The sequence below is a fragment of the Gallus gallus genome, chromosome 5, assembly GCF_016699485.2.
Source record: "Gallus gallus isolate bGalGal1 chromosome 5, bGalGal1.mat.broiler.GRCg7b, whole genome shotgun sequence".
NCBI classification, from domain to species: domain Eukaryota; kingdom Metazoa; phylum Chordata; class Aves; order Galliformes; family Phasianidae; genus Gallus; species Gallus gallus.
Window position 1 is genome coordinate 28,424,281 of NC_052536.1, and position 27,340 is coordinate 28,451,620.

Consider the following 27,340-nt stretch of genomic DNA (forward strand, 5'->3'; position numbering starts at 1 on the left):
AAATGCCTGTGCATAAAAACACCCAGAATGCTGTGCTCAATGTCATTTTCAACTGGCCTTGAAGACCTCTCAAGGGCTTTCTGAATTTCATTTTAAGTGATGGAGCACTGGATTACTTACCTTATTTAACAAGTGAAGCAGCGCTTCTCTCATACAGTCATGCCTCATGTAAAAGCTTATTATTGCCAGATTAGTTCCATAACTATGTAAATAGAACAAGCACTCTTGATAGTAGCTGTTGTGCTGAACCTTCCCCTCAGACATCATCTCCAGGGATAGACTTCTTGTTCTCAATGTTGCTTCAAGTTCCCTCAATGTAGCAAAGTAATCATCATCCTGCTGTTTGAACAGAATCAGTGATAGGTGACAACTAATAAGAAAACTTTCTTTTCAACTGTCAACCAGACCTGAAGTTTTTCTGTTGTTGTCTTTAAAATAGCCATCATTTTGGAGGGGTTAGTCTCTAGTAATGCTTTTTATAAACACTAGATTGGAACTGTGCTACCAACAGACATGCTGAAAGTTGTGGCAGCTAGCACAACTCTCTTTCCAGGGATGGACAGGAAGCTTGTTTATTAAACAGAACAAAGCACTTCGCAGCAGCTGCTTCAATAATCCAGTTGAAACAGGCTTTTTTATTTTTTGAAAATATTTACTACTAAAAGGTCTTTCACCATTATGATTCTGGAGTTACTTAATACTTAAAAGGCTTTTTGGTACACCTAGTTAGAACTTCCAGAGCTCATCCCAAATCATATAATAGTGCTCCCTGTCAATGAAGAAACGAGCGAGATCACATCTGTACTTTTGGCTTTGAGTTCCTGCTACATGAGTGCTTTAGTAGAGAAATACCATTACTGCAACAGCACAGAATATTGGTGGGGTGGAGTTTAGTTTTCCTAAGACTCTAGTAATAATATTTCAACCACTACAGCTTCTTTGACATGTTCCAAGTATGTCCCCAGTTACTGTAAAAAAATCCTATCGTCTGCTGCTCAGTCATCAATTCACCATGAGGTAAGCAGCTCGCTAGTTTCTCAACAATATTTAGTTTACAGCAGGTAATCATGACAAAACAGGAAAAGAAACCAATACCTGATATTGTATCATGTATTGCTGCAAAGTGTGTATTAAAGCAAACTATTTTTGCTATAGGCTCTCAGAGCAGACAGAAGGTCCTCACCGCAATGAGTACAGGCTTCACTGTGGACTCCAGGTATTGTAACACATCCTGGACTAGCCTTGACCCGTGGTTCAGCTGGTTTAGATCCACAGGTGGCTTTAAACATCGGTTAAACTTCTCTCTTGCTGAACTTAGATTTCCAGCTTTAAGACAAGCCATGCCCCAGGCATGCCATGCTCCGCTTGGATCCAACCCAGATTTTGTAGAAACCTAAATTCAAAGCAATTTGTTAATACTGCAATACAGAAAATAGGAAAGCTGGCTTATCACAGCCTGTGACCATGATATAGATGTCCTTCCTAAAGTGTACTTCCCATTAGAACAAACAAAAACATCACATGCTGATTATTCCTAGGCTATTGCATGAAATGCCAACTACTGAAATGCCCGTGATCTCCAAATCAATGTTTTTATCACACAAGGTTAAGTAACCACATGTCCAGGAAACTGCAATTCAGCAGTTTTAAAACTTAGAAAATCTGTTTCTGATGCGAAAATGTCATAAAACAATTGGTTGTTTGTTTTTGTTTTTTTTTTTTTTTAACATAGAATAAGTGTATAAAGAACTGTGAGTTTGTGGTTTAAAAGCCAAACAATAGTAGATGCCTCATGAACTGCCAGGAAATTTTTACTTCACATAAGACTGCTGACCAAATTTATTCCTGCCATTTTTCAGTCAATCAGCTGCCTTTAAACAAACCCTTTTTATTCAGATATGTAATTTTTTTTCTGTTTGGCTTTTTAATCATCCCTTCAAATTCATAATTCTCTTCCTAAGAAACTGCAGTGCCATAAAGGGACTTAGAAAATACAGGGAGCAGGGGAAGATAAACCACACCCATTGAGCTCCAATAGACAGATTTGCCATTATTGCCAATTTCTGAGTAAACTCTTGTAAAAGGTGCCTTACTAATATCTGCTGTGTTATTATAGATAAATAAGATCAAACACACAAGCTTCAGATAAAATCCTGCCACAAAGGATGCTTCAGGCCTTCTACTAAATGTAAGACTCCTCCATGCAGTGAGCCCATTCCAATTTTAACTGTACCAGGAAACAAAGCCCCAGTCTTTCCCTTTAGGAGCTGGCTCCACAACAGAAGACATGTTCCTTCTCAAAAAAAAAAACCTTTTTTCCAGTGCTCAGAAAAGATTTTCTTGGTTGTTTAAAAACTTATTCCCAGTTTGTAACAGCCTAAATGTGTTTCACACATCCCATCCATCTGAACTCAGAGAAAAACAAAAATCACCAGAGAAAGATGATTAACATTCACATCTTTCTACCGTCATTACCTCTATAGCTAGCTGGTAGTACTCTGCTTCCAGAAGCCGATTTCTTAATCTCGTTACTGCTGCAGGGAGAAGAATCTGATCCAAAGATGGTACTGGACGGTAGGCAGCAGCAACCAAAATATTCAGCACATCCACTTTGCTGATGTAGCTAAGGGAAAACAGGTTAAACAAATGCATATGCTTTCGCTATCAACATAAACACAAAGCATTTTGAAAGAACTTTGTGCCAAAGACAAGTCTTTGAACAGTAGTTCCTAAATCACCAGTATGAGCTTTCTCTATCCATCATATTTTCTCATTCAGGTTATTTTTCACTTTCTAAAATGCAGTGGAGCACTGGAAGAGGATGACTGCAGACATCAACGAGCATCACTGTGAATTATTTTTCCTATTCTGAGAATTTTCTTAGTAATTATTATGCAGTTATAATACTTGAAGTTCTGCCACTTGAGCTCTTATTCTTACGTTATGAACTTCTCTTCCTATTTAAAATGCCCACAGCACAACCGAAGGAACTCTCCCACCCTCTACTCCGCAGAGAAGATAATACATCCCAGTGAACATCTGATAAAATCACCTGTCACAGAGAGCGAGGTCCTGGCTCCTTCCAGCTTTCACAAACATCATTTTGGCATTGAAAAGTAACTGTTTCATGATGTCCATAAGGAGTCCAGCATCTACCTCAGGATTAGTGAGCCCTTGGGACAATTTGCAGCAGTGCTCAATCAGCTGGTGGCCACACACTATGCTGTTGCTGTGCAGGCTAAGAATGGCAATACACAAGGAAGAGCTGGGGGCCTGACAGTTTGAGGAAAGAAAGACAAACATGATTGTTGAGGTAGTTCTCCAGCAAACTGCTTATATGGGACTCTCCTTCTCCAGGCCTCACCTGTTCATAATAAAATTCACTGCGTACAATTTCATTCTCCTCTTCATTCAGGGAAAGAAACCATTCAAGGGCAGCTGCCTTGGGTATTCGCACCACTGTGGAATATTCATTATTAGGAGTTTCTGCAGCCAAGAAATAGAAAGAATAGGTAGTATCATTATACAAGCAGCAAAAAAAAAAAAAAAAAAAACAGTTAAAGACTCATAATGCAGAGTATTCCTACAGCCTTTTCAGGGTCAACAGTGATCCCTTAGCTACCAATTCCTGTCAGTGTCATCTGTCCAGCACACACATTACAGAAACATTTCCATTCCTCAGCAGGCTACCAAACTGTACCTACACCCACTTTCACTATCATCCTTTCATCATCCTTTCACCAAAAACTACTGCCAGTAATATGTGATGAGAGCAGCCGTAAAGGCAACCTTGTCATAATGGGAAAATTACTGACAGAAGATGACGCCTACTGATATACTGACAGAAGAAAACATCTGCAAGCCTGGGAACCCAGAACATCCTTGAGAAGCACAGCTGGTATCTTTTAAGTGCACCTGGATAGCTGAGGACCAGAGATATCTCAAGATATCCTCAACAAAAGCAGAAAAAAAAAGCAACAACAAACTTATTTGGAAAGTTAAAAAATAGCCTGGCAGAGTAGAAAACAGCTTGACAAAGTAGGAATCTGCAGCAGATAATGGCTGCTGTAACTGGAAAAATAGCACAATAGCCTGGGAAAGTAAAAATCGATCTTAGAACACAGGAAACAGCAGCATCTACCAGCTATTCCAGGTGAAAAAGAAATTAGCAACATCTACTGGGTGGGTGCTCCAAGTGGTACTGTCCTACGTTCCCTCATGCCTCTAATGATAGATATCTAAGTGACTTGCTTTCTACCCACAGTGCAGCTTCTCTCTGAGAACCCACCTTACATGAACTGCTCTACACAAGATCTGGATAGATTGGACCCTCAATAGGGACGCCTCACTGACTTCATATTCCAAGACACTGACCGTTTCTGAAGTGAGACATGGTTCATCACCAACTGGCCCTTCTCCTGGAAGTTGCTTCGAGGGTGCCACAGCTCTGTACTAGGCTAATAATTCCTACATAATTCCTACTCTTAACGCAGCCTCCCCCTGACTGTATCTAGTACACAAGGTACTTTCTCCAACTACTTCTTCAGTTCCTTCATTTAATCCTCACACAGCTCGTTCTATATTGGCTCAGACATTTTTCTTAAATCACAAATTCCCACTAATGGAAGCATGGAATATTTAACTTCAGCCTGCTTGTACAAAACACCATTGAGGCTTTTGCAACTGAAGTTTTGATCAACCTTTAACTACAGCTAGATGTGTCAGCTTACCTCCTCTAACTCCACTGGCAATCAGGCAATAAAAAAAATTGAATTTTAATACCACTCCACTACTTACCTTCCACTTCATCCCGATCTTCCTTCACGCTGTAATAGAAAGAAGGAAACATCAGGCCTAGTTCAGCACACAGGAGAAAACATACTTAAAAAAAAAAAAGTAAAAGGATCAACACGGCTAGCCTTTTCAGAACAACTTATTGTAAAAATTTAACATTTCTCTCCCTACCCTTCCCAACCTATTCCTTGTCCCCACCCTCTACTGTCTGGAAATGTAAGATTCTGCCTCTAAATAATGCGTTTCAACTACACTACTACATTATATCCTCTGTAGGATATAAGAATATAACCTTCTGTTGCACCTATCATAGCAAAGACAACACTGGGAACAAGAAATGCCCAGTATCAGAATATACCAGAGCTCAAATGAATTCTCTGGGATGCGGGTCTCTGTCCTTAAGATTCAGGTGTGTGGATTTTTTTTTTTGTTGTTGTTGTTTTTTAAATACAAATAAGGTGATTAAAAAAAACCAAACACTTAAGCACTTAAAACACGACTAAGCTCACAGATAGGCTCTGTTGACCTGATCTTGTAGCATAAGCAACCATTCCAACTCAAGCTAATCTGACTGCTCATTTTCTCAGATCTGCTTTTCCTAGCAAGCCGACTGATACTGCCATAGCTGATACTTCTATTAGAAGGCTTGATGAGGTCATGAATAGTAAAACTCACATTTTTCATCAGCTGGCCTAACTGAAGTACAGTGAATCTCAGTGTACTTGTCAGCTGAGAGCAACCATATCATAAAAAAATCTGTCATCACAGCTAAGAGCCCTTTCATTACAGGCACAGTTTCAGAATTTGCCTAATCATGAACTTGATTCTGAATCTCACGGGGTTCAAGAAGTCATAACCAAGGGACTATGGAGTAGCATTAAAACAATGATATGTTCAGCAGAACCAGTCACCACACAATGCTACTCCAGGCACTGAATAAACTGTAAGCAACTTGGTGACTTACCATAGTAGCTTTTGTTGAATACATCTTCCAACAAAGCATTCAATTTTTATGTTTAATGATGAACTGATGCTTAAAGAAAGAAATAAAGAACTTTGCTGACTGGCTCTTCAGTGTTCTAATATGACAAGTCAACTGAGGTTCAGTGGTCCCTTCAACACACAACAGCTGTCTGCCATAAAACATGATGTTATCGTAATATCCAGATAGAACCAGGATTTGAGTTTTTTTCATTCCAATCACACACTTTGCTGTGTACATAGAATTGAGAAGAGCTAGAATAGAAAGACTTACATGCTTGTGTCTTGTACCAAGCCAGGCAGATGTTCCCTGTTGTAGTAACTATAGCACTGATCACATACACGAGCTGGATTTTCTCTACAAGCTTCTACTGTCATTTTCTTGGTAGAGCAAGAACTGCACACCAGCCTGCCACAGCGCCTGCAGTGATGACGTCTGTTAAACTGAGCACACAAGGTCATGGGTAGGCAAATGAAAGGATTTACTCAAGTCCTCTGCCATATCTGTCTCCACCACATCCTCCTACATCTATCTGCCTCCACTCATGAGTAAACTTACTTCACTTGACAAGAGGAAACAGCACATGTCGTAAGGCTTTTCAAAACTATAAAGTGATCTATTCTCACCGGCAGATTCCCTACCAGGGAGTCTAAGGCAAGGGAAGAAGGGAGGGGGGAAAAAACCAACAAAAACACACAGAACAACTGGGGGTTTAAATATACTTGCTGCAGCCTTGGACTTACATACTGCTGAGGTTGCCCCAGCTTTGATCACCAAGATACTTAAATCACTTCTTGAAGAAGTCAGAAGCTGTAAACTGTCTTTCTGACGTAACCTTAGCCACTTCCAAATTCAAAAGCAATAGACACTTAGAATAAGTTCTGTTGTTTCTAGCCAATGTAACAGACTGCCAGCACATCTTTTCAGAACTCAAATTAATCTTCGCCCTCAGAGCACCAATGTAGTTGCTTAAGTACTCTGTGCAAAAAAAACAAATTTTAGAAGCACAGTATGAGCAACAATTCACAATCAGAAGCCACCATTCTGAGAACTTAATTTTTGCTCCTTACCATAGTAAAGCGCTCAGTTTTGCAAACCATACATGTCGTTTCAGTGTCATCAGGTATCCACTGTTGCTTCAGAGGTGGCTTCTCAGGTGGCACAAATTCCTCAGAAAAATTCTGTTGCAGGCTTCTTTCTCTGGGACTTGCAGTCATGGTGACACCTTAAAAGAAGCCAGGGCAAGACAAACATGGAAGGGAACTTAAACTGTTTAATGGAGTCCTGAATAGCAGAAAACACTACAGACTTACTGAGACTTGCAACAAGACTACTATTATCCTTCAACAAGGCATGGCAGATTAACATCGTGTAAGCAATATTAATGTTTTTAAGCTAAAACTGTAAGACTGTAAGCTTCTAATACTTCGATACTAATGACCAAGATTGCTTTGTTACTAATAGACCTTTACCATAACAATTAAACTATAAGACAATTTCTCAGCATCTATTCTTATATCACAAACAGAGACTTGGAGGAGGAACAAAAACAAACCCACACAAGTATACACATATACATACACATATATATACACACACACACACCAAGTAAGTGGTACAGCATAAAATACAATCTTCCTGTTGACATTCCTGAAGATTTAGACTTCTCTCTATTATCAGAAGAGAAGTATGGCATAGCAAGCAACACTATATGCCTCCCTGATCTGGTCTGCTTTACAATCTACTGTTGGTAAATCAATTCAAAAGAAGCCACAAGTTTAATCTTTGGCCTTTAGCATCCTTGAAGCCAAAGAGGCATTCATTTAATCCAATTTATAGTAGTAGACAGACTTTTAGTTTATATGATGTAATCCAGTTACATTTCAGGCTAACTAAAAGCTTCAGCAGCTCTCTGCAACCCTACAAGCCACATTCCACATAGCAGGATATTAAACTGAAAAAAGAAAAAACCCTCCATTTGATGCAGGTAGAACCTGAATTGCCAAGGAACATCAGGGGACACTGCAATCAGGTTTTGCAACAATGTAGTGATATTATCAGGAGAGAAACTGAAGGGCTGCACAGCTAAATCCAAGACATTGCTGTCATCTTATGTTTGACAAGTAAACAGTAAAATTTCCAGTTCAGGATACAGGACCAGGAACTCTGAACCAGAGGTCAGGATATCACTGATAAGCCCTAGCTCAGCCCCACCATTTGCTGAGAATCACCAGTCTGAGGATACTCCTTGCTAGTCATTTCCCAAGAGCAGTGGCCTTGCATCTCTTACAACACACATGGTCTGAGTGCACATCTGTTGCATTAGATACAGAAAGGAAACTATAGAAGAATTCGTGCTTGCTTTTAAAGGAACAAATATTCTTCAGTTCTTTTGGCTTAAACTATATTGTTTTCATTGTATTTGAAGACTGTGAGTAGAGACCCATCAGACAATAAGATGTACTATTTTTTCTCAGGTCACAAGCAGGATCTACTGAACTAAATTCAAGGACCGAAAGAAAGAAGGAAATAGACACAAGGATGAGATTTTAACTGTAAAACCAAAGTTAACATGGAAAAGATACTGAGCAAAGAGCAGGAAATACTACCACAGCGATGGACTTGAAGAAAAAAAAAAGTCTGCCTTTCTTTATGCTCCAGAGAGCACACAAAAAAAGTGGCATTGAGATCTTACCCGTAAAGCTGGCAAGAGATAGTTCTGATGATCCTGATTTAGACATTGCTTCACACTCCTGTAGTTGACAGAGACTTTCTTGGATACGTATCACAGAATCTAGGTAAAAAAAAAAAAAAAAAAAAAAGCAGAACAATATTGGTAATAAACCTACCTGTTTTTACAAAGATTACAGGAATTCACTCACAGGAGTATGTAGCAATGCTAGTACAAACAGGATTAGCTGGATTAGCTCTGTAATTACAAACTATTATCTTTCAAGAAAATTAGCCCACAGCAAAACTACATAAAACAGAGAAAGGGATCCCTAAAGCAAGGGACTACTGACAGGCTCAGAAATAATTCAGCAGAGAAGTATCAGTTGTGAAAACCATCAGTTGACACAAGATACTTATGGCAAACATTAAGTGTTTCACAAGGCAGCAGAAGGAACACACTTGCAACTATAAACATTTCGCACAAAGAGACATGTGAAGTCTGATGCCTTTATAATAGCAAAAGCTTTATCTTTCAATCATGAAACGACAAATATTTTGAAACTGGCATAAAGCAAGATGGTACCATATATGTAGAAACAGGTAGACAAATACAAACAAGCACACACATCACGCATTTTTAATGCAGTGAAACCACTGGACTTGATCTGCAGCACCCTCTGCTGTTCCAGTTAGGAAACCCTCGAGTGCAGAGTAAAATGCAGAACTGAAGACAACGTGGATGAGAACTGGGTAACACACCTGAAGACAGCTATGCCAAGAGCATTAAATAAAAGGAAGGAATGGAGGAACAGAATAAACAAAGTTTTGAAGCCCTTGGTCCTACAAGAAACGTAAGGACTTTAAAACATATTCTGGGCTAGAAGGAGGCTGGAGGCAAGCATCTAAAAGTGTTATGGCACAAATGGAAAAGCAACTCCTGGTGAAATTTTGCCCTTCCTCCCCAAAAACAAAATAGCATTCTCAAGAACAGTCACCTGATCTCCTTTCTTTCAATGAAAAGGGGAAGTTAAGGGCTTTCTCTGCATACTTTGAGAGCAAATTGTCAATATCTTCTACAGCAAAGCCAACTTCCTGTCCACCTAGGAGCTGGTGCAGTGTCTGCACAGCCACAGATACCCAGTCCACTTTCATATTCATGAGCAGCTGTTCCACCATAAGCAATGGCCTGGAGGAGAGGTGGAAGTAGTTAACACGAGAGAGTTCAGGTAGAGTCAGCAATACCTGGGAAGTAGAAAAAAAAAATTCAAGTTAAGTACCTCCAAATTTGATTTTGTGTGAGCCTAAGACAAGAAACAAACCAAGCAGCTTACACAAGGAACAAAATAACACACATAGGCCAAAAAACAGAGACAGAACTTATTGGGCCTATTCATAGCTCTGTGACAGAATTAGTGAGCAGCTTCCTTAGCTTCTGATTTCAGATTCCATCAAACACTGTCTCATTTCAGAGGAAGATGAAAACAGGAAAGCATTTAATGACATGTTGTAGTGGATAGAGTACATTATCCTATTAAAATACAACTATTAAAAAACCCCAAAACATTAGCCCTACTCTTATCCTTCCATCCTCTGAGAAAAAAGAGATGATGAAAATATGAGCAGTTCCCTCTAAAGATGACAAGTTTATATAAACGCTTTACAAATTAAATCATGTTTTCAAAAGTAAAGAAACAAGTATACTAAGAATATATTGCAGAAAGATCTGCATTTTCTTCAGATATATTTTAAGATAATCTACTGGTTAACATCTGCATTTCCAGGATGAGCACAGAACATTTACAAGGCAAGAGTCCTGCAGAAACTGGAGTAATGGAGTGATACTGACTGCCTTTAGGAGGCACATCTGGAAGAAACATGCTGTGGAAGTATTAAAGACCACTATAGAGGTGACCACGTTTCTAATGGAATTTATGTATTACCACACACAGGAAGGAAGCATGGCATTTTCAATATATCAGAGCCTAAAGTTGAGGATGCTTCCTTTTTCACTAAGATAAACTTAGCAACTGTCCTGATAAATACCCTGGTTGTTTTTTTTCATTCTTTTAGACTGCATGCTACCTGCCTCCTCACAGCTCAGACAGAATAATGCTCTGTTAAAATTGGAAACTACAACCACCTCCAAATACAAAAACTATAAGAGAAAGAGGTTTTAGGCCATCTCTAACCTTTCTTTGGATTCTAAGACTTAAAATCTTGTGCCTGATAGGGTGAGAATTCCCTGGTAAAATCTACAGGCAGATACTTCTACAGCTATATTGCTGTTAATCCTACAACACAGAAGTTTTACTCACTTTTGATCCCATGTAAAGTGCCTGGATTTCATTACGACGTGCCGTTGTCAGATTTCTGTAGAAGTGGGTTGTGAGGTAATCAGCTAAGAAGTGAGAAGCTGCCAAGCTAGGGTGCTGGTCAAGAGACTGTTCACTGATGGCAAGGCAAATACCAGGATCTTCTATTCTTTGTAACAGCTAGAAACATACAAAAATACAATAAATTCCTACTATGTTCCTGGAGAAGTTTTTTTTATACCAGTCAGTGAGTAACAGATTGCTGCCATACAGTGATTCAGCAAGCAAATTAACCTCCACAAGCATCTTCCACACAGTGATGATCATCCACTTACAGACTACTCACCACCTATTTGCTCCATTTAAAAAACAAAATAGTTTTAAAATCAAAGCAAGCAAACAAAAAAAAAAAGGAATGAGATACAAGATGTAGTACTGAAAAGGCTCTTCCTTGCTTCTAAAACACTTTACAAGTTATGTAGTCTGAAAGAGTGCATTTTATTATTAATCTGTTTGTTATTATCAACAGCTCCATAATTATTAAAACCAGAAGAATTCACCCTTTGATTTGGGCATTGAAGCACAACTGACCAGTTTGTATCAGTAGTTTAATTTCTGCTGCTTCTGTTTAAGTAGCACAAAAATATTTCATTACGATTTTTCAAGTAAAAGGGGCCTTGTACTTCCATTTAATTAAAACAGCTGTGAAGACACAGAAACTTCTAGGTCCAACAATGGGATTGCAAAGCTAGATTTTCACTTAAAGCAGACCAAGTGAAAGCCAGGACTTTGAAAGAATATCTAAGAAAAAAGCAATCCTTAAAGGAAGAAACAAAGTCAACAGTTTGGATACCATATTCTCAACTTACTTGACCTTGAAATGTAAGGCTGAGAGAGTCCTGCTGTTACCTGTGATGCTTTTTCCATGTCTCCCATCTCCAGTAAGTGGAGAAGGTGCTCACGGTGAAGATTGATCAAGTCTTCTCTTGGGACAGGATACAAGTGCCCCCATTCCTCACACAACTCATAATCCTAAAGAACAAAAGCAACTAAGCAAATGGAAAAAACCCTCTTCTGCCCAAAACAGCAGTTCCTCCAAAGATCTGGTTAGCTTCAAGAAGTTCTTTAGCTCAGACTCCTCTCTCTTGTGCAAACACAAATAATTGAAATGACAAGGGAAAATGATTATTTGATTTGCAAGAGTCACAATCTGCACTGAGAATACTTTCCCATCTCACAGTAAGAGAACTGGCTTTCTAGGGAGACACTTTTCAAGCTAACCAGATCTACTGCATTAGCACCTACATAATAATCAAGCTAGTATTACACCGAAAGTCTTACTATGAAAATCTTCAAAATTTTAAGCAGAAAATTTGTCTCAGAATGAGAATTAAGGGATTAACTGTGCATAAATCTTGACACAAAGCACTGATTTGAATTTTTCTGTAGCAAAGAACTGAGTAAAGGAATCCTCCTTGAGGTACTATCTGCCGATTGCTGTTTTAAATTTGTTGAACTTGCATTTTATCCAAAGTCTAATGTGTTAACAAAATTCATGTGACAATGCCCAACCTTTGCTTTCAGAATGATATTCATGATGGCCTGGGGATCGTCAGTGCAGGCTTTTTTCAGATCCTGCCAGTCACTCCACAGTGGTTCGTTTTGCAAATTCAAAATCTGAAAAAGTTTGAGATTATTGTAGCACACATTTTAAAAGCTTCATCCACAACAATCACGAAGTCCAGGAAAACAGTTGAGTGCCTCATATCATGAGTTACTTTGTACCAACAAAAAGTCACAAAGGAGATACACATTTATCTCTAGCCCTTTATATGGATGTTGTAATGCACTTCCAACTGGAAAAAGACTGTAACTTTCTTTGTATTTATCTATCATTGCCCCTGCAAAGCAGGTTTGTAAGGGAAAATTCCTAAGAGGCTACATGGAAATAACTATGGATGAAAAAGTGTGTGTATGCTGCGGACACTGCTGGTGCTAACAGTGACAAAGCCAAACTAATTGCTAGCAGAATCAACACCACACAGAGCTCAGCAGGGATTTATGACTCCTCTATGCTCAGTCTGCCTTTTCAGTCTGTACTGAACTCCATGCCAGCTAGTCTGACTTCACTTGGGTACCTAAACTACCCTGTAGTTACAAAAGCTATCTGCAATATCAGCATGTTTATTGGACATCTCCATCTCTCAAGCAAATAAGAATCATGACTTCCCATAGAAAGCTTCTAAAGGTCTTCACAGTGGCACAGAATGTGGCATCATACAAAAACAATAGTTCAAGTCTGCAAATAGTATCATAGGAGAGTGGAGAAGTTATGGAAGATGGCAGAGTTTTAGCTGGATATTATAGTGCTGAGAACACATGACCTGTTTGGAATGAAAGACTTAAACTCATCACAATCAAAATACATCTAAGGGCTAAAACTTTTTACCAAAGGACAAGCATATTTTTTCCCTGCTGCCTGTTTCTTAAAGAAATTGGTTACTTAAAGAATGGCTTTATACCTTTTGATAAACCTGAAGTTCTCTCTTCCTGCTCTGCAGATTTGCTTTCAGTTCATCAGTTATGTCCAAATCAGAACTACAATAAGCTAGAATTTCCAAACAGGCATCGAGTGGCCATTTGTCCAGACAGCGCAGAGCCAGCACACTTCTCAGTGTTGCATTTTTTACTGGGAATAAGTACTGCCAACCATCCTTACCTGCAAAGAAAACAAACCACCAATTTAAAGCTCACTTTGTGTACTTTGGCAGAGATAAAAGAAAGAAAACAAAAACACCCTTATCTGCACTAGATGGCACCACCCAAAGAAACAGTGAATAGCGGAATAACCAATATTAGACTGATGCCAAGCACCAGATTCTCATGCAGTAACCAAAGACAACATAGCACATCTACTACCCTTAGACTCTTAAAAGGCCTCTCCTTTCACAAGATTCATCATCCACGTGTGACAACTATAATGGATCATCTCTTATAGCAGTAAGAACAGTACTATAATTAGTATCTCCTGACATATTCAGGTCTTCACATACAAGTTACACATGAGACACTTTCCAGTTCTCTTGTACTACATTGCTTCTGGGTAAGTTTACCATCAAGATTTGCAAATCTGCAAAACAAACTACACCATCAGAGAAAACAAATTTAGAATGAAGGAAGGGAAGGGATCTGCTTCTGTCTTTGGAGTTGCTCAAGAACCGCTACCTCCACTTCTATATCCCGTCTCAGAATGTATTCTTTATAAATGAAAAAGAGGGAGGAAGGCAGAGGAATACAGAGGAACACTCAATTTCATCCTTCTTACCTTCAGCAGCTGCACAGCTCAGCACAGCATCCTTCACATCGAACAGTTCCTCCACATCCTGACTGTACAGATCCAAGACCTTCAGAGCTCTAGTCCAATCCTTTGCAGCAAGTGCTTGTTCAAAGACTTCCACTAATACCTTAACAGCTGTGGAGGAATGCAATCCTAGGAGAACCAAAGGTACGTATGCCCTGCCAGAGAAGACACCAGCCAAACTGCCACCTTCTTCCTGTTGATTCTGAAGTGGCTCAAACATAGTAAGCAGAAATCTTTCCAGTATTGGGAACTCCTTTAGCAATGCCTCGCACTCCCTGGAAATCTGTTCCAAACCTAATGGCAATTCCCGTTTGTCCCAAAATTCCATCCAGGATAAACTTGATTTGGGAATTTTCTGTATATTAGATGCACTTAGACATGCCACTGTGGCTGTTAGCTTCGACTGAGACTTAAGGAAATCCAGGCAGGTGGCAGTGAGCGTGTTCTGGCTCAAGTCAGTCACGGAGGATGAGGCCTGAGCATAGACATCCTCCGAGGCCATTGCACAATTGGAGAAAGGTACTTCAACATCTGGCAGGCAGCATTTGGCACACTGGTATGCTAGGTTGCTGATGTTCGTCAGAAGGCATTTTGCTTGGCTCTTTTGCCTTGAATTGCACAGGGACAGCCTTTCACAGCAACAGTTAACAATAATCTGCTGCACGTTCAAGCTCAACTCTTCTCTAGCCAACAGTGAAGAAAGCCTGCAGGATTGAAATCAGAACCAGCTTACCCAACACACATAAACAGTACTTTACAATTACAGATTTCCATAAGTCTTTCAAATTGTCCAGTCCTCAATACTTTTCCTATGGCAATAGTACACATCTTTTATCTATACAGTATGAGCAGGTTTATAGAACACAACATTGATAACTCAGAACTTATGCAGCTATTCCTTGAAAGGAATCAAACTTAATACTCAAGCACTGACTTCCACCTAAGCGTGACATACTAAAACATTTTGCTATTAATGCTTCTTACTGGTATCTTTTATTTTGCACTACACATTTAAGGTGCAAGTCCAGTGTTCTGAACTGTCATACATGAAAAAAATTCTATATAGAGACACTGCCTCTTCCAAACAAACGATAGTTGTCCAAAATATGGAGCTTTAGTGCTCCCTAGCAAAAATTTTCATGATGATAGAGAAACTACTGACTAGGTACATCCCTGCACATCAACCCTTGCAGCACTAAGTGACTAAGTGGGAGGTAGCAAAGAGAGGATGTACTGCCTGTGCTAAGCAGTCAGAGAGAACTTCAAACTTGTCTAAGGTCCAAAATCACAAGCATCAAAATAACCTAGAGAAGTATATCTGAAAAGCACCAACCTGTCAGGTGGAACCTGCCTTTCAAACAGGAGTTGAGAAAGTAGCTGAGATGGACTCTGCTGTAACAATATGAAAGGATTCCCCACTTTCACTTCTGTAGATAAGTCTTTAAAAAATAAAAATAAAATCAGGGCAATATAGAACATTTATTACAAATACACATCTGCTCTGATTTATCCATTGCCACTGGCTACTTTTACCTTAGCTGTAGGTGGCGTAGGTATTAAGAAATTAAGTAGTATAATAATAGGTAGGAATCAAGAGACCTACATACAGGTCGTAGGCTTGTTTAGGAAAGAGACATTTTATATAGTTAGCTCTTAGAGTCAGACAAACTACACAGCCTGGCTATTTCACCTATACTTAGGCTTTACGCAGAAACACCTTACCTAGCTCTGTATTCAGACTTCGTAACACAACAGCAGCCAGTGTAGTAATGTAGTCAAAGAAGATCTTCACAAAGTTTGCCTTCAAGTTGCTCTCTGGTGAGGTTTGGAAATGTTGATCAAGAGTTCTCAGCAAGAGCTGTGTTTGATTCCAAATGAGGTGTTTCTCCAGTTCCACAGGTTTCAGAGAGGCCTGTTCCACCAAGGTGCCAAGCAGGCTCCCTTTAGAGTCTGGTTTAAGAAAAAAACAACAGATCCAAGATTAAGCAAGCACTAAATGTCAAAAAGGGATGGATGAGGAACTGGAGAAAATACATTTAAAAAAATATATAAAAAGAGTGTTGACGAACATGGTTCATCTAAATTGGTATCCTTGCAAACAGCATCTCAGAAAAGCCTAAAATATATCTAGTTATATCAGTAACAGATAAGCTTATTCCAAAACACAACTGTTGGCCACCCACTATGTTCCAAAACATTTAGCCCTACAACTTCCCTAATGTTTGCTCAAACATAAAACTACTGAAATATTTCATACACATCTACATACTGTTTGAAAGTTCGGAAAATGGAAAAAACCAAACAAAGTAAAAGATCCTAGTGCTATTAAATAAGGAGAACTCCAAGAAAAGGCAGAGAAAACACAACCCTGGGAGACTCCTTCAGAAGAGGACAAGCCATTTTTTGATAGCCCTACAAAAAAAAACTGGAAGGTATGTTATGTTCCAGTAACTTTGCATGTCTACCTACTTGTAAAAGCCACCGAAAAAGCAGCAGTAAGAATACACCCAATTAAGTATAAGCAGCCAGGTTAAAATAGCAAAGAAATCTTGTATGTATATGTTTGAAGAAAATAGTACAAATAAAAGAAAAACAGCACCTCAACTTTACATTTTCCATTCTTCTCTGGCAAGTTCACAATTTCAGTTCTGAAAATTACATGCAATTAAATACAGACAAATTCCACATTTTGTACTCATAATTTTAAAAAATATATACAGGACTGATCCAAAAGTAATGCCTCCTATTTTGTTATGTTGGCCCATGATGTCAGAAGAGGATGCTGGTGGTATGGCAATAGAGGTTGAACCTTCCCACCAATATTCATTTTGTTGTGGTGTGACAGATGGCAGCAGAAGGGCAGTCTGACATGGAAGTGCAAATGACGCAAAGATGTGTCGATGAATTCCTCCAAGTGAAAAAAAAAAGGCACCCACTGACATCAACACTTGCTGAACATTTATGGAGACCAAATAGGGAATGTGAGCACACTGCGGTGATGGGTGGTGTGTTTCAGCAGTAGCAACAGCAACAGTGATCACCTCCGCTGGTGCAGATTTTCACAAGCATGGCAAATGGCTCTTACTTATTGCCAGCAAAAAAAGCATAGCTAATAGTAGTGACTATGTTGAAAAAAGTCATTCTGTAGCTGAGAAATTGCTCTATGAAATAGTGTTACTGTGCTCTTTGAAACTGTTGTCATTTCCATGGAAATAAATAGGAGTCATTACTTTCAGAGCAACCTACCCGTTTATGCATGTGTCAAAAAGCATTACTCCTAGATTTACAGTTTTCAGGACACAATAAACATCTAGATCCATTTGTCAGTCTTCATGACCACTAAAATAACTCACCTACAGAACGTTCAACATTTGTCAGTGCTTTTAGGATTTGATCCAAATGCTGTGATAAAATAATCTCATTAGTAATACTTTCTTCAGTCAAGGCAGGATAGCAAGCTTGCAGAAGGTCTACAATACTGCATCGAAAATAACTGCTTATTTTCTCCTCTGAGAGCTCTACAAAGAAATAGAAAGACACACCAATTATAACAAATATGGAAATACTGTTGCACTGAAAGATTCCCACAGAACCTAAACTGCATTAGAATATCACTAGTTTGCCAAATTCAGAGCGGCTCAGTTCATTCAAAATTAAGCTTGAATGTTTTTTGTTGTTCTTCCCCTCCCTTTTCATTAAGTTCTAAGCTAAGAAATGAAAAAATTCCTAACTTTTCATTGCAACGGAAGGTGAGAATCTGAAATATTCAACAGAATTCCAACATGAAGTTGTATCAGTGAAGTATACTTACCTGATTTGGACTGCCCTTGCGACGTGCAGGAATAGTTGAGAATTTTACTTATTTGCTGAAGAAACGCTGGGAAACCCTTTATACTTTCAGAACGAGGTAAAACAAAATCAGGTCGGTGACCTGGAGAAGTCATTGGACAAACAGGACAAAATAAAGGTTAGGAATGAAAAAAAGGAGAAAATAAGATCTAATTTCATATTGTTTACGTTATTATAACACTAATGTGAGTATAAACATCAGCTCATATAGAGGCTTTTTCTACAAGACAAAAGCATACCCCGAGTTTCAAGGCTGCTGTACAGTTTTCTTTCTGCTGTCTCCAAAAGCTGTTTGCATGTCTTCCAAAGACGGCACTGAGTACAAGCTAGGTCAAATGCTGCCATTGCTGAGGGACTGAGGTCCTCGAGGACTTCCCAGAGAGGATCAGTGTGCTCCAGCTGGATGTTGCTGACCCAGAAGTTTTCTTGGAGAGTAGGGGCAAGACTTCCAGAAGTTGCAAGCAATTTATCAGTAACATCCGAGATCGAATAAAACACCATGCCTACATAAGTCAGCAAAACACACAGTCACAATTACACAGGATTTTTATCTCAGGTCCTGGCAAGCATAATTGTTTTCCAACCTTCTATGAAAGTAATTCAATAGATGGCCTGCTTTACAAAATTTTTACTGTGGAATTGATAAAACTAACAGAGCGTCAACAGCAAGTTTCAGCATTCTGGATTTCCTTTTATGTCAAAAGAAGAGATACTTACCTTTCTGAACAATTATTCCACTAATTATGACAGTACTCTAATTGCTTTCTCCTGTTTTCCATTCCTCACTCATTTTTTTTGAAGTGCTTAAAACAAACACCAACCAAAAAAAAACCACAAAAAACCCCCCATGGTCCTTACCAGCTGCTGCTGCATTCCCAATGGCTTGCAATGTTGAGCGGCCACTGCCAGACCTCCTGATGCCTCCAGTACCATCCGACGCCTGATTCTCAATGTTGTGCTCCACTCTGGCCATTTCTCGCACCGCCTCTTGGTAGCGCTCCATAAAAACCAACTCACCATAGCAAGGTGAACTATCCAGATTGAACATCAAAGCCACCTTTCACGAATAACAATAAATGCTATTACAGAGTATATCAAAATACGTTTTCAAAGGTCAAAGAACTTCTGAGTTTTCTAAAGGAGTTGAGGGAATAACTCAAACTGGTACTTTGGCTGAAAAACACACATTCAGCAGGCAAAAATAGTATTTATTTTCCCCCTCCAAGTTTTAAGTGCCTGGAAAACGGCCTTAAAGACATTCAGACTTATTATTTTTTTCTTTCTTTACTAAAAGTTCATCTACCATTTGCAGCAAGACTAGAGTGGAATTAATTTTCATAATTGCATCTTTCAGAATAATTCTTCATGATTTCAGATTACTACGTAGCAAGGATTTCAGTTTACTACATGGCAATACTTGCTATGTAGGAAGGCAGACCTCCAAACTAAGCTATTTAAACAAATTCTTATTCAGCAAGGAATACCTTCTAGAGATCTAAACAAAGTAGATGAGTGTGGATGTGCGAGATCCTATCAGTAAACCAACAACGGAATGCAAACCAACCTTGAATTCTTTACCATCAGTAATACTGACATTCAGAGTAACAAAACAAACGAAACACTTCTTGGCCCTCTAAGTATGGAAAAGATGAAGCAGCACGCTTGATGTCAAACAGAACTAATGAGCAGAGCAGCAGCTTGCTACTAGTGCAACGACAGAAACTGCCTCAGTGTTGCTATTTGAAACTCATCCAGGTCCCTACTTTTTGCACATGAATAGCTGATGCACCTCAAGATATTTTTCAGAGCATCAGCTCAAAAGTCACATACAGAAGACTAGCCTTGAGGGAATAAAAACAAACAAACAAAAAACCACAACCATAACCTACAGATAAGTAGGTTTCTAGTTTTAAGTCTCTCTATTTTCAGTACTTTAAGTTTTAGCCTCGAAACACACCTCCTGACAAATAAATTCACCCATCACTTTGGCTCCATTTTAGGTAAAGAATATAACTGCAGCTTAAAAGAAGCAGATAGTCATGATTTTGATTCACTGAACTAAAGCAAGCTGTTCAAGTGTTTCTTCCTCATCTGGCTTCACGTGACCTCTTGACTTTTTCCATTTTGCTGAAACACTAAGCTTGGCCAGCTCTGATCAAACACTGTCACGCTCTGAGAAACCAGTCTTAGAAGAGTTGCTTTCATACAACAGGTTAAAAAAAAAAGGCATCCTTATGTTTGGATTACCTTTGCTCATCTTGCTTGCACCTACTTCTGCAGTGACCCTTTCACTCAGAATGCAGATGCTTCAGCCCTGTGTCTGCTAATGGAGGAGGAGCAGGAACTTCATCAGCCACCATAACCACAAATGCAAACACCAAACTAGTTTCTAAATTGCACAAGGTACACACAGATCATTTACCTGATGGGCTTCTATGAAGTTTCCTCTCAAAACACAAGAAACTAACAATGATTCTGGTGGGGAAAGCATCATGGGAATTAGGGGATTTTGCTGCTGTGGTCTCGTTCTACTTCCCAAATCACTTGAGCCAGACACATTACTGGTACTTCCCTCTGCAAGACAAAAAGAATGAATCAGTACACCATTATAGATAAACCAAACAAGCCATTTCACTAGTTATGTAGCTATGTGACTATGGCTAGTTAGACTAGAGTGCTACCAGATAACAGCACTATGTATATTTAAAACAAAAAACACAGAAGCAGAATCACAGGAAATTTTAAGGTAAAGAAGATAACATAAGCACCTTGTTAAAGATTCTCCTAAGATTTCACTGTTTGGTCAGAACATATTTTTGGCTTGCAGGAAACTATCTAGAAAAAAATGCTATCTTCTTATTCTAGAAGAGATGCATATTATTCTACTTAGAAAAAAAATGTCAGCCAAAATGGAAATCCTGAAATTGAATAGTTCTGATTCTGTCCTGTACAGAGCAGTAATTTACATTAATCAGTCAGACAAGTATTTCATCGTGGCACACTGGCAAGACAAAGGAATACCACTTTTGTGGCTTAATACCTGAGGTACTGGCACTTAGCTCACTACTTGTACTTTCCCACGATGGACTGGAAGTGTCCTCTTTCCCATCTAAAATAAAAACAAATCAAAACAAGCATGTGAAATGCGCTTTTTCTAGACAAGGTAATTAAAATTTATTGCAGATAGCAGGCAAGCAACTGCAAGAGATCTTCAAAATTATTTCACAAATGAGATGGCACTGACTATCCATGATAAATGTAAAAAAAAAAAAAGAAATGCTGATGAAAAGTAAACGCTGGGCAAGAGATTGTAAGTTGGTGTGGTCTATCAGTGAAAAATTATCAGTTACATTTTAAAGCTGACCCCAAAACCAGACTTAGCTTTTAAGGTCTAAATAGAAAACTTTATCTTATGGCTGTCAACGTAAGTCACAAAGTTACCTGAGAACTCATATCCTAAATACTAGTGTGATATGAATGAAAAAATAGCAGTCATTGGATATAATGGAGGAAAGAAAGAATTCTTACAGGAGGAAAGAAGTTGTAAGGTTCTTCCCCCACCCCAAATCAGAATACACATTAAAGAATTTACTTCCTTAGCTGAATTTAAAATAAGTTATCTTCTATTTGTGCAGGTGAGCTTTAGGGAAGCAGCCTCAACTCAAGTAGAACTGGACTAAGACACTTCAAACCAGCTGGAAAAATAAATCTAGTTCTCTGGTTTTAGTCCATTAAATCTAATTGCATTCAGCTGTGAGCTCAGCAGAGCATTTCAGAGATGCCCTCTTCAAGTCATTTTTTCAACTCACCTGCTCTGTATCTTTGAGATCTACCTCGTTTCCTAAAGCTGGAGCACCTAACTAAAGAGCTGTATCTCCGAGAAACTGCAGGCTGATGTTCTGTAAAAGGAGACATTTAAACAAATAATTACTAAATAGCTAGACAGCCCACTAACACAGTGATTGTCTACCTTGAGGAATCTATCAGCACATCTACACGGGTAGAGTTATGATAGCAGATCTCCAAACAAAGGAAACACGGTTGATCTCAGCTAAAGAGCTCTTCTGCTGTAGAGTTTAAATCAGTAGCTCAAAGTGATTTTGACGTGATTCAACAGTGTCTGCATTTTTTCAAACACACGCATTCAATGTTGCTTGGAACAAACTGTACCTTCCATACACTCCAAATGAGTGCAACTATATGGAAAAATAGGCATTGTCCAAGCACATAAGCAGCTAGAAATGAGGCAAAAAGAATAAGAAAGAAAATAACAAGAGAGATAGTTAGATTTGCTATTAAGATTTGAATGCAGTTGTTCCAGGGAAAGCTGGTCCCAGAAAAGAAAAGCAGTAGCAGAACACACCAGGATGCCCTTAAAAGCTTTCATCTCTGTGGAAAAAAAAATCTGTGTATTATGCATCTTAAACTCCATGCTGGAAACACAAAGAGGATATCCTTCCCTAAGAGCGCAATGAAAGCTAGCAGGCACCAGAAGCCCAGCTTCAGTAGCACTCTTGTGAAGCAACTGCTATCAACAGGGCTGAGGTGGCCTAGTTACAATCAAACAGCTGTGATTACCGAACACAATCTTACACAGCTGAGATCAGTGCCAGATTTGTGCCCTTCAAACAGATTTTCAAAATATAACTGCCCTTCCCCACTAGCAACCACACTCCTGCACTTGGAGCACTTGAGGTCCATACTGCCCAGACTTTGCACAGTCTAAGATATGCAGTAAGCAGCACTCCGATACAGGCAAAAATCTGACCGCAATGGGGCGGGGGTGGAAAGGAAATGAGGGGAAGGGGAAAAACAGAAACCTGAACTTTCTGATTAAAATAGGTAATTCTCTTAAGAGAACAGTGCAGGAACGGCATTGCCTGAAGAGCTGTGACACAACTGTGTTCATATACCAGGAAGTGCCAAATACAAAGCCTACCTGCATTTCTGTTGCTCATCACTACCTTATATCGCCAGTGAGCTTCAGAAAGGTATTTGGAGAACTGTAACACACGACTTCCAAAGCCATCTCTGCTTGCAGAAAGGTTCAAGCACTCAACAAGCTCCAGCTCTTCACGAAGAACATTACTGGAGTCCCACGGGAGAGAACTCTGAATTTCTTCCAGATGGTTGAGGAGCAATGTGAGGAAGGCATCCATGGCCACGTCATCCACTAAAAATCCAGTGACACTGCTGGTGAAGTGTTTCAGATCTGGGTAGCTCAGCCTAGAGGATTCACGGCTTTTGCCACACTGCTCCAAGTCAGGAAGATTCTGAGTGTCCAAGTGGTCTGTCTGAGCAGCTAACAGATACCTCTCTAATTTCTTTTCAGCCTTTATTAGGTGCTGAGGACTTTCTGAAGAAGACCGCCGACTGGCACTGCCTTCTACACCCACAGCAGAACTCTTTTTGTCAAGATCATCATCCTCTGCATAGTCCTCAGGTAGAAGATTGTCACTGTGGAGGTCGCTGTAGGAAACAAAAAGCAAGGAGAAGATGTTCTCCAGAACCTCCAGGCGCAGCGGGACAGGAACGCTCCTTAAGAACTGGTGACACTTCACAAGATACTGAGAGAAGACTGGAGAGCAATCTGTACGTTTAAAAACAAAAATAAAGAACACGAACAATGTTTTCCAAGTGTTCTTTCCTCCCACGTCTGCCCTCTAAGGAAACCCCCAACAAGACAACTGTCCCAGTAGCTCAGGGATGATCACTCCTTCACACATCAAGTACATGCATGTTTATCTTTTTAAATGTAAAATGATGATCTTCCTCTTTCCTCTCAGCAGCATCAATCACCACCCTGGGCAATGATGTGCAAACTCAAATTACAGACATTCCAGTCCTAACAAAAAAAATCCCAGTTTTTTGGGAAACTGGGACTTTCTGGGAAATTGTGAGCTCTTATTAAAGCATTCCTGCCACAGACATTCCATAATTTCCTTTTTGCACTATATTTTAATCTAATAAATGCTTTAGAACAAGATAGATCTGTGTTCTATCCATATCCATCATTACAAAAAGTAACAAGACCTCTCAGAAATGCCATCATGCTTGTTTGCAAAACATCCATAGCCTACTGAATACATGTTGTATGTACACTTACGTGACAATTCAGAGCTCAGCAAATGCAGAAGTATAAGCTACTGAAACTGAGAAAGGAAGTTAGTCACCTGCTGGTTCTCCAGAAGCTGTGTCTTCAGGGATATCACAAAGAAGGCTGCGTACGCAATCTCTGCACTTGGAATGCTTATGGGAATTCACGCAGAGAACATAGATAGCATACTTCATGGCACAAAATGCTCTAAAGAGCGCCAGACTGCGTTGCTGGCTGAGAGCATTAGGGAGTGGTGCTGCTGTGGAGGAAAATAAGGTTGGTGAGAGGGCAGTAGGTTTTAAAAAAAATAAAATAAAGAAGTGAATTGTCTTCTGCAGTTCCCACACTTTCCTGGTCTTTATTCTCCAGTGTCACCGCCTTCCCAGCTTTGCTCCACCTCACTGTTACTTCACAGCATTTTAAAAACATATATTCTTCTGCAAGACTGTGCTACAGGATATGGCTACAGCAAGAACGATCAAAATCTTCTCATGAAATGTCTCACTTGAGAAAAGTGGTTAAGCTGCACTTTTGCATTCACAACACACTGTTCCAACATCTTAGAGTTTTATATCATATCACACAACGGATAAATAGAGAGACAACGTAGAAGACAGCATAGACTTGCTATGACTTGTGAGATTAGAGTACCACCGCTTCTACATATTTTGTATTATTAGTACATATATTGTACTAATAAACAAATACTGCCTTTTGATTCTATCCACAACAGCTGGTCATATTTACCGCATATGAACTGCAATTGATCAAACAAGAAGTACAGGCCTACAGTTTCTTAGGTGTAACTTAGAAGCAGCTTAAAGAAGTACTACAATTGCTCCTTCCCCTTTTGCTATTTTTGAAGGAAAGGAGGTATCACTGTCACATGCCAGGGACATGGTCCCTTTACAACTCTGTTATTCTGCTGCTGTTAAAATAGCACAGAAGTCCTGTCAGCATCTCCTTCACGTAGGAAGGAAACGTACAGTCATACATTCTGTTATGTGTGTTTTAAATGAGTTATCAAATCACTATGCAAAAGTAAAAAATGAAAAACAAAATTAAAAAAAAAAAATCAGCAACAAATTAGTGCTGGAATCCACTGTCGTCCATTCTTATACAAGGGGGAGATTGCCACTGCTTGTTGTCATGCAGAGAAAGCACTCACAAAGCATTTAAACAGATTGGTTCCATGTACTGGTAAGGTGCCCATCCAAATGCTGGGACTGAAGAGCATTACCTAGAAAGTGTTTTGGTACTGTCCTTCATGAGGCTCAGACGTGGTTTCAAAGAAAAACAACACCCGCCTGAACTCTCCCAAAAACTGCAGAACAGCCAAAACAAAGCCCTGAGAGCTCATACAGTTGAAAACCCACTATTCTCTACCAGTGCAATTCTAAACAGCAGCAGCACTGCTGAAAACAGTAACATCAACAGCAGACAAATGAGAAAACACTCAAGCATGAATCCTTCCCAGAATTCACATGGTCAGAGTACCACTCCAATGCACCAGATCTCCACTGCTGTATAGCACCTGAAAAGCTCTCAGCACCACTGTGTTAAGAGAACTTCAGGCATGTGGAGACAGAGGCCTGATAAATACAGCTCAACAACAAGCAAGATACTAGCCAGAGTCACTGTAAGATATACAGTGGTAATCTAATGCAAGTTTAGTACAGTTTTGCCTCCCACATATGCTTGTAGAAAGACATATGTTTGTAGAAAGAGAGCAACTGTGTCAGTATCTGCAACTACACCAATCCTTTTCCTTGCATCAATACTGAAAAAACAGCTCATAACTATAAGCACTTGACTTGCCTACCCTAGAAACATTAACATCTTGCTGTTGAATTGTTTCACACACAGGGATTTTTTTGTCACTGAGACTGATGACACACAGACTAGTAATGCACTGATCTGAAGGGTACCTTCCGACTGTCAACTGCTACTGCTACTTCAGTTTCACTACTGCAGCTGACAGATGTGTCAGCAAAAGGAGGAAGAAGGGAAGAGAGTAGCGTGAGGAGAAAAAAATGCCTGTTAACACTACAAAATCAGCAACTAAAACTTCATTACTCCAATCCTCCCTTAAAAGTTCAAAATACATTATTTAAAGGGAGTTTCTATTAAACTATGTTTATGCAATTATCTAAATTATATCATAAGTTTTGAATACTGAAATTTTGCCTTCATTAACTAGTTCCGCAAATTAAGGGGATCTGAAACAAGAAAAACTACAGCTAGAGCCCATTTGCTACACTCATGCAGCTCCCAGAAGATGTGACAGGATTGCCTCTTCCTGTCTTTGAAGGATTTATAACAGAAGTGAAACAGAAAATAATTAAAATGTTACAAGTGATTAACAACCTATCATTAACACTGACCAAAACAATTATTTTCAAAAAGCAAGAACTCTGGATACAGAGTCTACATAGGGGTCATCTTAATACCATGATACTGGATAGCAATCATCAAAGCTCCATCATGGGAGCTCTCCATGTAACTGGAGTTGAAACTGCACATTTATGAATTTCCAAGCATTTCTGAGCATGTGCAAAATCCTATTACCTTGAAAAGGCTCTTACAAAGCTGTGTCCTTGTGAGATTAAAGAGATCTCACACCTCCTTCCCGGGAGACAGTTTAGTCTCCTAAAGGATTCTAAGCTTATTTCCACTTGATCACTAGTTCTATTCCCTAAAAGAATCAATAAACATTATCTTCCTTATTTACAGAAATAGGTCAGAAGAACAGATTCTTCCTGGCAGAAATACTGAGCAGGACATACTTGGTGGACCAGGGGTTTTCCCAACTTCTCATTATTCTACTCATTTACCCTGTAACCGTGGGTCTCTAGCAGGAACTTTCTGAAGCAGCTCAATAACATCCTCCTCATTTAGAGCCAGAAGATTAGTGAGATGGTGAAGAGAATATATCGCAGTGTGGCAATCTAGACTGTGCAAGTGTTGCAGAAGAACCTTTCTTGGGATAGTAACACTGCAAGAGAGAACAAATAAAGAGGTGACACACAGATTTAGGTCTTTCCTTCAGCCATATTTAAGATATACTTCCCCCTCTAATTTGGATTCAACCAAATTACAGCAGTAAAGAAATTAAACAAATAATGTAAGTAATGCCCGCAAGGTATTTTCAAGAGCTTGGCTTATGCAGATACTAGGAGATGAGTAGCCAGGGTTCACAGAGGAGAGCACAATTCCTACTTGTATGCATAAAAGTGACTAACAGGCAGGCAGCTTCAGCAAGACAGTTTGGA

The 27,340-nt window shown here is 39.3% G+C and overlaps 1 protein-coding gene across 3 annotated transcripts in view; it reads right to left on the reverse strand.

The window, feature by feature from the left end:
* ZFYVE26 (zinc finger FYVE-type containing 26) overlaps window positions 1–27,340 on the reverse strand; it is a 43,642-nt gene that overhangs the window by 10,240 nt on the left and 6,062 nt on the right. The window contains exons 9-35 of one of the 3 annotated variants that reach the window (XM_421195.8): window positions 26,903–27,063; window positions 24,145–24,324; window positions 22,911–23,561; window positions 21,781–21,870; window positions 21,012–21,080; window positions 20,394–20,545; window positions 18,830–19,028; window positions 18,211–18,474; window positions 17,934–18,053; window positions 17,476–17,640; window positions 15,845–16,072; window positions 15,456–15,561; window positions 14,087–14,826; window positions 13,284–13,480; window positions 12,334–12,438; window positions 11,671–11,793; window positions 10,765–10,941; window positions 9,445–9,691; window positions 8,472–8,570; window positions 6,847–7,001; window positions 6,050–6,219; window positions 4,798–4,826; window positions 3,365–3,486; window positions 3,053–3,273; window positions 2,476–2,623; window positions 1,184–1,393; window positions 121–339 (exon numbers count right to left, since the gene is read on the reverse strand). In XM_421195.8, coding sequence (XP_421195.5) covers window positions 121–339; window positions 1,184–1,393; window positions 2,476–2,623; window positions 3,053–3,273; window positions 3,365–3,486; window positions 4,798–4,826; window positions 6,050–6,219; window positions 6,847–7,001; window positions 8,472–8,570; window positions 9,445–9,691; window positions 10,765–10,941; window positions 11,671–11,793; window positions 12,334–12,438; window positions 13,284–13,480; window positions 14,087–14,826; window positions 15,456–15,561; window positions 15,845–16,072; window positions 17,476–17,640; window positions 17,934–18,053; window positions 18,211–18,474; window positions 18,830–19,028; window positions 20,394–20,545; window positions 21,012–21,080; window positions 21,781–21,870; window positions 22,911–23,561; window positions 24,145–24,324; window positions 26,903–27,063 — 5,347 coding nt within the window. Of the gene's footprint in view, window positions 1–120; window positions 340–1,183; window positions 1,394–2,475; window positions 2,624–3,052; window positions 3,274–3,364; window positions 3,487–4,797; window positions 4,827–6,049; window positions 6,220–6,846; window positions 7,002–8,471; window positions 8,571–9,444; window positions 9,692–10,764; window positions 10,942–11,670; window positions 11,794–12,333; window positions 12,439–13,283; window positions 13,481–14,086; window positions 14,827–15,455; window positions 15,562–15,844; window positions 16,073–17,475; window positions 17,641–17,933; window positions 18,054–18,210; window positions 18,475–18,829; window positions 19,029–20,393; window positions 20,546–21,011; window positions 21,081–21,780; window positions 21,871–22,910; window positions 23,562–24,144; window positions 24,328–26,902; window positions 27,064–27,340 lie in introns of all 3 variants that reach the window. The other 2 variants (XM_004941716.5, XM_004941715.5) reach the window with 2 other exon arrangements.